The sequence below is a fragment of the Podarcis tiliguerta genome (assembly GCF_965153285.1).
Source record: "Podarcis tiliguerta genome assembly, chromosome: 3".
NCBI lineage: Eukaryota > Metazoa > Chordata > Lepidosauria > Squamata > Lacertidae > Podarcis > Podarcis tiliguerta.
Window position 1 is genome coordinate 44,762,060 of NC_139536.1, and position 12,823 is coordinate 44,774,882.

The window sequence follows — 12,823 nt, forward strand, 5'->3', positions numbered from 1 at the left end:
CCGTAACCAGGGCACCAGCTCTTAACTCTCTAGTCTATGTAGCTAAAGGGGTGTATCAATGAATACCCCCCCCACACACACTTTACTGGGTATCTTTTCTTTATTTGTGCATGCAAACGCTAATGAGTATGAGGGGAGTAGAGCCAAGCTTTCACAGAGTGCAATTGTGGGTAACTGTACTGCGAAGGGCGGGAAACGCCTCTGGCTCCTGGTGGCTTGAGATTGGGTAAGCAAAGCTCAAGTTTTCTCTGCTGGGATTTTTGGATGGCTTTGCAAAGGATGCAAAAGGAGGGGGGGACAGAAGCCCGTCCTCTGATGGTGATAGGGCGTCTTTCTCTGAACTCTCCGCGGATTGGTTGGCTTCAAACCCTCTCCTCGCTTTCCCTCGGCCTCCCCCTCCCCTCTTTTCCACCGCAGCCCCGGCGGGGTTTAAAACTTGAGGGCTCGCCGCTCTCAAGGCTCGTCGACGAGAAGAGAGAGCATGGCCAGCCTGCGGGGCTTGAGCTTGTGGGCGCTGCTGGCGGCGCTGGCGGCACCCGGGAGTGGCTTCCCTCACGGGGGGCTCCTCTTCCCCTTCGGCTCGGAGCGAGGCGACGCCGAGCTGGAGGCTGGGGACGACGAGCATTCCCCGCCTCTGGAGCTCAGCACCGCGCTGCGCTTCTACGGCTCCAGCGTCGACTCCCTCTATGTGAGTGGGGGGGGGGGGGGGAGCAGCAGGCGGAGGCGACCCCCAGGGGCGGGCGAGTGAGTGAGTCCGGGGGAGAGGGGGCGGTGGCCTGGGAAAGGACTGAGGCGGAGGTCCCCTCAGCTGAGGCGAGGTTGCTGTCACTGCTGTGGGGCAATGGCGGGGGCGGAGGGTCTGCTGCCCATTCTGTCGGCCAAGTGGGGCCAAAGGCGGTGCGGGGTAAAGGGCTTCCTGTGGCGGGAGGTTGCTTAATTCCTAAGAGGGGGAATTGCTGGGTCTGAAGACTCGTGCCCTTGGAGCCCTTTCCTCTCCTTTCCAAATGTGGCCACTGTGCCTTCTCCGGCAAGAAGAGCGCCTTCTGCCTATGCTCAGAGGCGCCGCCGCCCCTCCGCGTGACTCCTTTGTAATTCAGACCTCTCCGGGTTGAGCCTCATGACTGCAAAAGCGACGCCAGGGGGAAAGACCAAGCGCAGATTAAGCCTGGCATGTAGGTTTCCCCATAAAAGTTCTTAAGACAAAAGGCATTTCCCTTCCCACTCATGCCTATAAATCCTCTTGCAGCGGGGTGCTTTTCAAGCCCAGGAATTCCCCGTGTGGTGTTGCCGCCGGAGGGATGTTGAGATCGATCTAAGCCGAGTTGAGCCCCTATTGAAAACGGGGGGGGGGGGCAGCTGGCTACTCCTGACAAACGGTTTATTTCAGGAGGAGGAGAAGCAGTTGTGCAGGAGCAGGTCAAGGAGAGGGTTGCTGGGTGGGAAGGGGAGGAACTGTCCAGAACCATTTTGGCAACTCGACTAGATTTTTGCTAATTCCAAACAAAATAGAAAGCAGATGGGATTTGTCCTTTCCAGGACTTGCCGTCCCTGCTCAATGAGGGGTTGTTGCCTGGGTTTCAGCAGTTTATTCCACTGAACTATAGGTCATGCAAATAAAATTATGGCCCTATAGTTGAGTACAAAGGGTCAGATTCTGTTCTAAGTAAATTGGCATTCTTTCTGTCAGCCAAGCATTTAGTGCATGGTGGTTCTGTTCTGCTGAATTCTGAAATGGTTTATTTTCTTACTTCTTACTTTACTCTTTTTCAGTACAGTAGGGGTTGCTTTCCTTATATTCTTCCAGAATTGTGAGGTATTTCAATATGCTTTCATCTTAACTTGGCTTATTTAAAAGGCCAAACACACTGAAATGCTTTGAATAGTGTGGCTGTGGTGAAGTACAATGCCAAACCAGAGTTGACACAAGAACAGTTAGGCACAAATTTCCTCCTCTTACATGTAGCAGTTGGTAAATTCTGGTCCTTGTTTGCTAGTTAGCCTGAACAGGCAGACCATTATTTGTGTTTGCCTGCAAACCAGACTGACTGTAATCGAGTTTGCTGGAAAGTGCAAGCCATAGTTTTTTTGCCTGGTCTGACAAACTGGCAATGTATCGTTTGTTGAGAATAAGATCAGCACTTAACTGACACTCTGTGCAAGGGAAGAAGATGGGGGAAAGTAGAAATGCATGAGCATAAAATTCATGTCTGCACATCCTTGAAATGCTGTGCCATCTGAATGCACATTATTTTTTATTGGTACACTATAGGCTGGTGCTTACCTTTTAAAGCTCTGTGTGGTTTAGGATCTAGGTACTTGAAAGACCATCTTCCCTATATCAACATGCCTGATATTAAGGTCAGTGTCACAGGTCCTTTTTTGAGTCTGGATATCCCTGCCAAGTGAAGTGAGCCGGGGGTGACTGGACCCAGGGTTTTTTTGGTTGGGTCACCCTGCTTGAAGAATTCCCACCCCACAGTGGCTTGCCTAGCACCTGCACTGCTATCTTCTGGGTGATGCCACATGAATACACTTGTGTTTTACAATGCCTTTTTACATCACAGCTCTAAAGTTTGATGGTGTCCTTAAGCATTGCTTTATTGTTCGTTATTTTACTCATTATTGTGTACAGATGCAATTTCGTGAACTACCCTGAAAAATTCAAATTGTAGGGCAGTATATCAGTCTATTAAATAAAGAAGAACTGTATTCCAAGAACTGGGATACAAAATCAGACTATGCCGCACAATGCCAGTATAGCCACCAATATTTATATCACCCCATAAATTTTATTAGCTTTTTTTTACATATGAGATGCATTGGTGTAGGAAGGATCAGGGCAGGCCCAAGCAGCTGCCACCACCTCCGCCACTGGAGGAGAGGCAGTGCCATCATTGGCATCAATTTGAGGTCTTGCTGGAAATCAGCTCCAATGTCAGTGGCAGGTGGGGCAGTAGCGGTGCCAGTGTATGGCATGTTGGTGGTGTCAGCAGAGTTGGGTGGTGCAGAGGTAGAGGTGGCATGGCAGGCAGCATGGCAGAGTGGGGTGGCACATCCCATTTTGCCTCAAGCCACGAAATGGGACTGGGAGGAATGACATGTTCCATCCCTCTTTTGCCACCACTTCCTATAAGTAAGAACCAAAGTGGTCTGGCAGAGGAGAAACAGAACATTTGGTGTGCCCTCTGGCAGCCTGTTCACTTCACTGGATGCAGTTCCTTGTTGCTTGTGGTGACTAGGCAAGAGTTTAACTTCAAGGATGCTATCAGATATAATACATTGCAGTATATGGGATAATAATATTTAGTATGGCTTTCTGCTACTTTCAGTGAAATTAACTCTACACCAATCTGATTCGAGAAGATGGCTTGTGAAACATGTTCTTCTCCTGAGGCTATCTTATTTAGAAAATGGTTTCAAGGAAATTGTAATCTGCTTTGTGCTTTTGGGATTGGGTGGGAGAGAATAAAAATCCAAGCAAATGAACACAAACTATAATTTTATTTATTTATTTATTTAGCATATATATATATATATATATATATATATATATATATCTTCCTCTTGCAAAATTTCAGGGCGGTGTACTACAATGTTAAAACATTTAAAAGCAACAGAGTGCAATCATTAAAATGACAAGTTACTCCAGGGGCATTTTTAAACAACTGTCGTCTTCTTCTTTGGCGATCACTCGTAGCTGAGTAAGATTGTCTTCCATGAATATGGTGTTAACAGTGTGTCCGTAAGTGACTGTGGAGGCCAGTTCTGGATCCGCACATCCATTCACAGTGGGGACATAGGTTTCTGGGTGGGAGTTGATCATGTTGAGGATTTGCCAAACATGCCTTGCTCTTAGCTTATAGGTCTCTGAAAGTCTTTGTGGGCTATGCAAGTCTCTGAAATAAGCAATGGGTCAGATTCTTATCTGGTGTCCAACGCTGCTGAAGTGGTCCGCAAACAGACATAGTGAACAGTGATTTCGGATATACCCACTGTTGTGGAATTCTTCTTCAGCACAGCAGAAGGATACAGAAATACTTCAAAAACCCATCTATATGGTGAATCGAATTGTATAACAACAATTGCTGTGGAGCAATGGTCATAAAGATTTTCAGAGACCTATAAGAGTTCTGTTTATTTGGTTCTATGTTTTTAAGAGAATCCATCAAGAGTGCATAATCTGTGACTTTCAGAGATTTAGAAGATTTCTGTTTATTTGGCTTTGCAGAGAGTGCATATTTCATATATTTCATATTGTTCAATGTTCTGTATAGATTATATAAAGAGTTTATATTGACATCGCATTGTTGGTCATTGTGTTGCCTTTGGATATTATTGATATTTGTTTGCAACACAGGGGTTTAATTGTTTGGTTACTTCTTCCAGTACACTGAACATTTGTTCACCAGTTTTCCCCAAGTTATATTATTATTATTATTAGTAGTAGTAGTAGTAGTAGTAATAGTAGTAAAAAATTTTGGAGACACCGTTGGTGGAATTTTTTGAGGAGTTGGTGTTTATAAGTGCTCCATGTTGGCATTTAAAAAAAAAAAAAGTTTTCAAGAGGCACCTGAAAGTCAAATGTGAGCATGCCTGCTGAATCTCTGTTGGAAGAGTGTTCCACAGCGTGGGACTAGGGATGCTATGTGCTCGACATAGTATTATGCCATGTATGCCTCATATACTATGAGGCTATTTGAGGCCAGTCCGGTCTCACTTAAAATGAATTGTCAGGGTATGGAAAATTCCTATTAAATTAAAAACCATTTGCCTAGGTATGTCAATAGTACTGATTCTCAATGATATTTCATAAGGTGGAGACAGTAATAACATTTAAATGCCTCTTTAAAATGTATGGGCTTACCCAAGCTTTCTTTGATGCTTGACTCTTAATTTTTAACTTTGTTTTGCACACTGTTCTGTTTTATTTGTGATATACAGTTCTGTTTTGTCATAATCTTGTTCTTTGTAAAATTTATTGAATAAGGTTGTATTTTTATGTAAACAGCTTAGAGATTTCTGTGATAACTGAGCTGTGTAACAATTCTATGGCCTCCAGATATTAATTACATGCATCTCAAGCATGCATTAGTTAATCATAGAATTATAGAATTGGGAGGGATCTGGAGGTTATATATTCCTACCCCCTGAAATGCAGGAATCTCAACACGTGGTTCCTCATCCAATTTGAAACCATACCAAACCTTACTTAGCTTAGCAGATGTGTTTGTGGTTTTATTGCTGAGCCACTATGTGAAGTGACAAGAATTCTCAACGTTGGACTGCATTCTCTCAAACCACAGAATTGTTTAGCTGCGTTCCCTTCCTTCCTGTTTCCTCCTCCTCCTCCTGTCTTTCATAAATTTCCTTAGCTGATAGAGGCAGAACTATGTATAAAGTGTGTGGCATGTTTTCTTAACATCCCATAAATGTAACTTAGCCATCTATGCAATTCAGAGGTACTGAATCCTAAAAATATATCACAAGGTTGTGTGTCCTGTCAGATTAAATGGAGTAATACCTTAAAAGGAAATGGTGCATTCTACAGCTGTTATTGTCTCCAGACAATTAGTGATGTTCCGTTTCCCCCTTCATATAAATATGCCTCTCTAATAATGTGCAGTCTGACTATAATGTGAATATCTAGGTTTGGGCTGGCAGTTTTATTTGTATTTAAATTCATGTTCACTCATACTACTTGAAAAGATGCATGCTTACTTAACCAGACCTTAAATTCATTTCCTTACTTGGGTTAAGCTGGTAGAGTGATTATTCTTCTCCTACTGGGGTGCTTTCAGATGTGAGTTTATTATGGAATTAGTGTTGCTCATGCAAACAAGCCCTCCACCAGTAGCTACATAATGTTAATCACCATCAAAATACCAGCCAATGCTTGTTTTACATTTAATCTGTATTTTCCTTTACTGTGGGAAATCTGATAACTAAAAGTAACCCATTATACATTTGCAGAACTGCTGGTGTGGAAGCTTGCTAGTGCATTTCTTTCCCTTTTTTGGTGAGCAGTTTGTCACATGCGTGGGGACGTGGTGGTGAATGGTTTCTGTTGCCATATTCCCCACTTCCGTTTGCCTCACCTGGACACAACCAATACATTCTGTTTGTGGCAGCCTCCTTTGTTGGCATCTGTCTACAGAGACAATGGAGTGTGCCTCTAGGGGTGAACTCAAGCCTCTAAGTTAGCAGCACTGAAATGACTTCCCTGGGGTGCAAACCTGGGAAGTGTATATGGAGCTCCTGGGCTGCCCAGATGCAAAGACCTCACCCTCTCTTGCCTTATTGTTGCTGGAAGGAGGCATACAAAGTGCCACCCAACTATCTTAGGGATTTGTGTAGTGTTTACCCACAAGGTAGCTGAGGTTTAGGGTCTGAGTTTTCCTTCTCCTAGATGGGCTGCCTTCTCAGGTTGATGAGTCCCACCTGCCCCTTACTTCCCTCTACAACACATCCAGAAACTGCCTTCTTGACAGTTCGACCCACTATTGGTTTCATTTGCTCAATCCACTGCAGCCTGTCTTCACATGCAGAGGACATCCCTTACTCACCAAGAGTTTGAGACCCATCGGCTACCCTCTGATTTAGCTGGCCAATCAAAGGCATTCCTGGGGTGTAACAGGTGTCCCATGCCACAGGTGAGAGATAAGTGCTGGGTAGGGACCAAAGGTGGACAAACTACCCCAGAAGGAGCATGATGTGTTCCTCACCAGAGGTACTACCCCTCCCCTAGACCCCATACACCTCTGGCAGCCTCAAATACCAAAGAAAATACATCTATTCCTACTTATTGTTGTGTGCAGAAGGCATGCCGAGTTCAGTTCAAAACTAAAGCAGCCCAGCTATGGCAAGGGGAGATGCCTGATGTTCTTTTTACATGCTTCCCTCCTGGATTCTTTCATACTGAGCACTGGTAGATGGCCTTGTTGCATCTGGGTTTTGTTTGCTTACCTTTCTCTCTTGGTTGATGCTGCTGCTATGTGCTAATGACATTGACCTGAAAGCAATTCACTGTATTCCAGGGGTGCCAACTTGAATAAAATACTGGGAGAGGGCCAGGTAAGCCCCACATAATCGATCACATGATGCGGTACACACACACACCATTTGAATAGCAATGCCCATCAACTTTGGGGGCTCCTATCCCCTCAAACCCCTCAGCCTCTAGGAGGTGACTGCTATGCTGTATTCTGCCCAACATCACATTGATAGACTTAAAGAAGTCTATCAATGGAAGTGTAGAAAACAAAGATTCCCTCATGGTTATTTCCTGCCCCTTAGAATGCTAAATGAAATAGGTCTCTAAGAGAGCAGCTGCTTCACGTTTTAGTCTGGATGCATGTCATATGTACCCAAGATTTCATAAACTGTAAGAAACAATTGTTTATTTTGCAAATTTAATTTATAATAAGAAGATTCTGATTCTATTCACTAATGAATGTATACCTTTTCATTTAAGTTGCAAAAAGTTCAACTTACTGGTTATTTTCTACCTTGGGCTTGTTCTTCACAGCACAATCATAGCCATGTCTACTTAGAAGTAATCTGTGCTAAATTCAAGGGGGCTTACTCCTAGGTAGGTAAGTGTGGTTAGGATTATAGCTGTAGCCACTCATTATTCTAGTGTCCCATTGTTTCAAAAACAAGCCCTTTTTGGCAGGCTGTTTCACTCATTCTCAGAACATATTGAAATACTCTAATAGAACCAATCATGCTGAAAATGTAACTTACTTATTTCATTTATATCCCATTGATCCTCCCATGTGTTTGGCATCATACATGAGGGTTATCCCATTATATTCTCACAATAAGTTAGGCTGAGAAAGATTTATTGTTTTATTTTGATCAAATAACATCTTAAAGCAGTTTGGAAAAGATTATAGCAGAACAATACAATATGTGGGCAGTCTCTGCTCAAGCCATTGAAGTGGGTGAATAAATGGTTAGTGGTTTGGAATAAGGCTTCAGCATTCTTCCTAGACCTTCCTGTGACTAGCAAAGCCAAAAGAAGTTGTACAAATATAGAAAAATGCAGAACAGGTAATGCAAACAAGAGAAATGTTGTGAATTTGCTTGATTTACATTTTAAAAAATTGTTTTTATTAAAGATTAGCTTGGGTTGCATATTTATACAAGTACAGAATTTGGCTGTTTGTTGGCACATAACTTGGTTTGCTGCTTCAGTGCTACTTGAAACTGATTTTTGGGGTGATAACAACAACAACAACAACAATAATTTATTCCCTGCCCATCTGGCTGGGTTTCCCCAGCCACTCTGGGTGGCTTCCTCCCCCAAAAGATTAAAATACAATAATTCATCAAACATTAAAAACTTCCCTGAACAGGGCTGCCTTCAGCTGTCTTCTAAAAGTCAGATAGTTGTTTATTTCTTTGACATCTGATGGGAGGGTGTTCCACAGGGCAGGTGCCACTACCAGGTCAGATGCTAGTGTAACTTTTAATTTGTAACAGTTCGGACAGCGTGGGTCCAATTTCAGGCCCAATGGCTGTGCCAGCTCCTTGCTGATGCAGCTGCCTGCCTGCCTCTGCTCCATGCCGGGTGCCACACATAGAATGTATATGCAACAGTGTCCTTGCTGCTCCATAAAGCCTCAGCCAGGCTTGGGGAAGAGGATTAGGCTGACTCTTAGACAACTTTATTAGGTATCATGAAAGGATTCATTTAAAACTTGGAGACAATAATAGGAATTCAAATGATGTGTTTGTGTCTGCACACCCACACCCACCCCATTTGAATTCCTATTATTGTCTACTACTCTAACCTTAACTTACAAACTACACACTAGAGTAAGTCCTGAATATTCAGTGTTCGCAAAATGTATGAAAATTGTATTTGGAGGCATGGTGCTCTGTTGAACTGTAAATGGCTGAAGCAGCTACTCCAAGGCTGGAAGAATTTGCCGTGTGTCATATCTCCAGTCTATACTAGGAAAGTCATGATCAATGCTCTATATCTTATGTACGAGTCATTTCCTATCACAGATTTACATGCCAGCTACCTGCAATGCCAGATATTCCTATTTGCTAAAGTTCTCCACTCATTGATACAAAGGTTTCCTATGCCATTTTTGCAAATGTCTTTGCATTTTTTAGTAATGTTGTATTTTTTAGTAATGTTGGATTTTTGGATTTTTTAGAGGTTGGATTTTTTAGTAATGTTTATCTCACCAGAAAGTGTGTCTGTTGTATCTGTCGTTTTGGCATCCTGTAGATATTCTGGAGAACAGCACAGCTGTCTCTGTTTGAGAAGAGCCTGGAATGACTACACTGGTGATCTTATTTTGATAAGGAAATGCCAAGGATGCAATAATGTAATCAGCGAAAGATGCAAAGTATAGAGTTTTTTCTTCTTGTCTATGTAACATTGCAACATAGCAGAGACCACAGGCCGTGGCAGATAAGGAGGCTCTGTAACCTGGTCTAATTGTGAAACAGGAAGTCGCTGCTGGTAGGAATTGGGGATAAATTAGGTTTGGTTAGCATTTTTAATACAAAACTACCTAGTTCCCGAGGGACATGGGTGGTGCTGTGGTCTAAACCACAGAGCCTAGGGCTTGCTGATCAGAAGGTTGGCCGTTCAAATCCCCGCAACGGGCTGAGCTCCCATTCCTCCGTCTCTGCTCCTGCTAACCTAGTGTGGCGATCACACAGGGTCCCCGGATGTTTCACCGTCTATTGATCCCTGTGCCACCACTTTATTTCTTGCTGCCACCACCCAGGCCCTACCTGGTACAATACTGAGTCCAGTCAGGGTTAAATTGGAACATAAACTTCTGTTTATTTATTGCAGTTTAACAAGCGTGTAGTTTCATAAACGGTATCGGTCAATTACAATCATGGGGTGCCTATCCAGACCTATAACTCACTCACTAAACCACCTCTCAGATATTTACTTGTCTTCCTAGCTCCTAATTGTTCCGGACTCAGCTTATTTCTCTACACTAACTCAACCTACCCACAGACTCTATCCCAATTCACTCCCACTCCAACCAACCACCCAACTCCCAACGAACTCCTCCCTTCGCCCCTCCCAGAGCTGGTTTTATAGTTCCTCTGACTCCACCCCCCCGGGTTCTGATTGGGTAACTTGTTTAACTATTTCACCTCCAGCACTCTCATATGTTAACGTCGCATACCTAGCAGTTCGAAAGCACGTCAAAGTGCAAGTAGATAAATAGGTACCACTCCGGCAGGAAGGTAAACTGCATTTCCGTGCGCTGCTCTGGTTCACCAGAAGCGGCTTAGTCATGCTGGCCACATGACCCAGAAGCTGTACGCCGGCTCCCTCGGCCAATAAAGCGAGATGAGCGCCACAACCCCAGAGTCGTCCATGACTGGACCTAACAGTCAGGGGTCCCTCTACCTTTTTACCTAGTTCCCGCTTCCTGAAACAATGCACAAATAGAAATGCACTTGAAGTCTGGACTTCCATGAATTTTGTGATGCAGTTCTCCAACCCAAAATGCTGCGTTTGTGAAAATTGAATGTGTTATGCTACGGGGAATTGCTAGCAAAAACGCATATGAGAAATGTACACTAAAATGTTGACAAATCATTGTGAGGACTCTCCCCTCCTTTTTAAATAAGTTTGAAAACTGATGGGATATGTGAAGAACTGAGCTTAAAACTGGGAAAAAAATGAGATTAAAGAAACCAAATAAACAGATTTGTCCATCCATCCCTGCCTGCCTATATCTAGCATGTATTCACTGTTTGTAACATTTTCCTAATTATTTTTCTAGGTTCTTACTAATGGCATCATTGCAGTAAGTGAGCCATCAAGGGACGAAGATAACCCTGGTCAGCTTCCAGTCAGTTTTGGAGGTATCGCTCCCTTTTATGCTGATTTGGATACTACAGGGGGACATGGGAAAGTGTACTACAGGGAAGATTCATCCCCAGATGTCCTCCAGCTTGCTGCTCAGTATATTAAAAGGGGCTTTCCAGAGTCTGCCTTTGATCCAAGCAATGTTGTCATTGTTACCTGGGATTCTGTGGCTCCTTATGCAGGACCTGGAGAAGATGCCGCTCTACAAGTGAAGGTGAGCTTATGACAGCATAGCAATAGACAAATGAGAAGTACCAGGATGATATGCAAACTAAGTGAAACTGCAGTCCTATGTATCTTTGCTTGGAGCTTACCCCCTAGTAAATGGATGCAGCTTGCAGTCTAGGAATGGCAAAGGCTTTTTGGAAGAGAGAGATGCAGGTTGTAAATTTATCTTAGTTATGCAGATTCAGAACTTCAGATTTAATATGTCAAATGAATGCTTTGGGTCTGCAGTAGGACTTCTTCCTTTTATGAATTACAAAGTTCTGTGATGTTTAGTGTTCAAAACAATATCCGTTTTTTGAAGAATAGCTTTGAGGATACTCCTAAAGATAATAAATCCTTGATTCCATATTCTGTTATCACTGAATCAACTCAGCTTGTATTTGAAGGGCTTGTCCACATTTGAGTCCACATATTTAGCTTTTAATCAATTTTCTTCCCCATTCAAATTACATCAAAGTAGTCCACACCCATACTTTGAATCTGTATTTGTATATTAAGAGCAAATGTGTTCTTTTCCCCTCATACCAGTAGGTACTGTATTCACATTTGTGTTTGTCCCTGCCTTCTTTTGTTCTAATGTGTCAATTGAGTACTGACAGGACATGCACACAACTGCCTGCATGGTGTGTTTTTTAAAAAATCCCTGCCCAGGAAGTGTGCAAAAGCACACAGTGAAGCAATTGTAAATTTTTAATGCGGTTTGCTTATTCGAATATGAGGGATCAAATGTATATATAGCTATGTTACGAGAATAGCTGAAAAACAAATGGAAGCAACAAGAAAGTAGGGAATATGGGATGGGGAGTAGCACAAAGTGATAACTGACCCACCCAAAAACAATAAAACCAATTTTCTATGACCCCAAGTGGAGCAATTTAGAGCCTAATTTCCACCAATTTGCTGGATTATCCCTGTATCAGATAAACTTGAATTTACAAGGGGAAAGCATTACGATTGGTGTTGGGTGATGTCATGTGTTCTGTGCAACTTGATTGGGAATGCAAACAGCTGAAAGCACACAGTGAACTCCAGTGTGCACAAACCCAGAGTCTCGTCTTTGTGTCTAATCTTGCAATTTTTTTCTACAAATAAATAAAATTTAAATCTTCTCCACAGAGAAACACATTCCAGGCTGTTTTAGCGTCTTCTGATTCGAGTTCCTATGCTGTTTTCCTTTATCCAGAGGATGGTTTGCAGTTCCATAGTACACATACTAAAAATAATAAGGAAATTATCCCTGCTGTTGTTGGCTTCAGTCAACCCTCTACAAATTACTTCTTATGGGTAAAACCTGGAATATACAATATAATTGCTAATGAAGAAGAGTTCATTGGAAATCTGCACAAGTATGCTTTTTTATTTTTTTAAAAAAACCCTGTATTTCCTATAAGACTTTTTGATACATAAATGATGTTAGTAATCTTCTATATCACAAAATGCAATTAATCTTCATAAACTTGAAAAGGCTTTTGATATTCATTTTTAAATCAGCATTCTTATTTTATTTGCGGATAAGGGATCAGAAATGTTAAAAGTTTTTTCCACCTGTGTACCTGTTATATGTATCTGTTATAGTCAGTGATGAAGCACCATCAGTGTGCGTGTCACTTTACATTTTCATATTCTAAAAGTCAGTTTCAAGTTTGACATTCTAAATAGACAACAAAGATCTAAAATGCAATTTGGCGCCAAAATCAAACAAATTTTGAAACAAATATACTCTGAAGCTTCCAT

The 12,823-nt window shown here is 42.5% G+C and overlaps 1 protein-coding gene across 4 annotated transcripts in view; it reads left to right on the top strand.

The window, feature by feature from the left end:
• The first annotated feature begins 370 nt into the window (after positions 1-370).
• NID1 (nidogen 1) overlaps positions 371-12,823 on the top strand; it is a 54,973-nt gene continuing 42,520 nt past the window's right edge. For all 4 annotated transcript variants that reach the window (XR_014509646.1, XR_014509647.1, XR_014509648.1 and 1 more), the window contains exons 1-3: positions 371-688; positions 10,776-11,075; positions 12,206-12,435. Coding sequence is in view for 1 of the 4 variants with exons in the window: in XM_083433889.1 (XP_083290015.1) it covers positions 482-688; positions 10,776-11,075; positions 12,206-12,435 (737 nt within the window). In the remaining 3 variants the exon portion in view is untranslated. The remainder of the gene's footprint in view (positions 689-10,775; positions 11,076-12,205; positions 12,436-12,823) is intronic.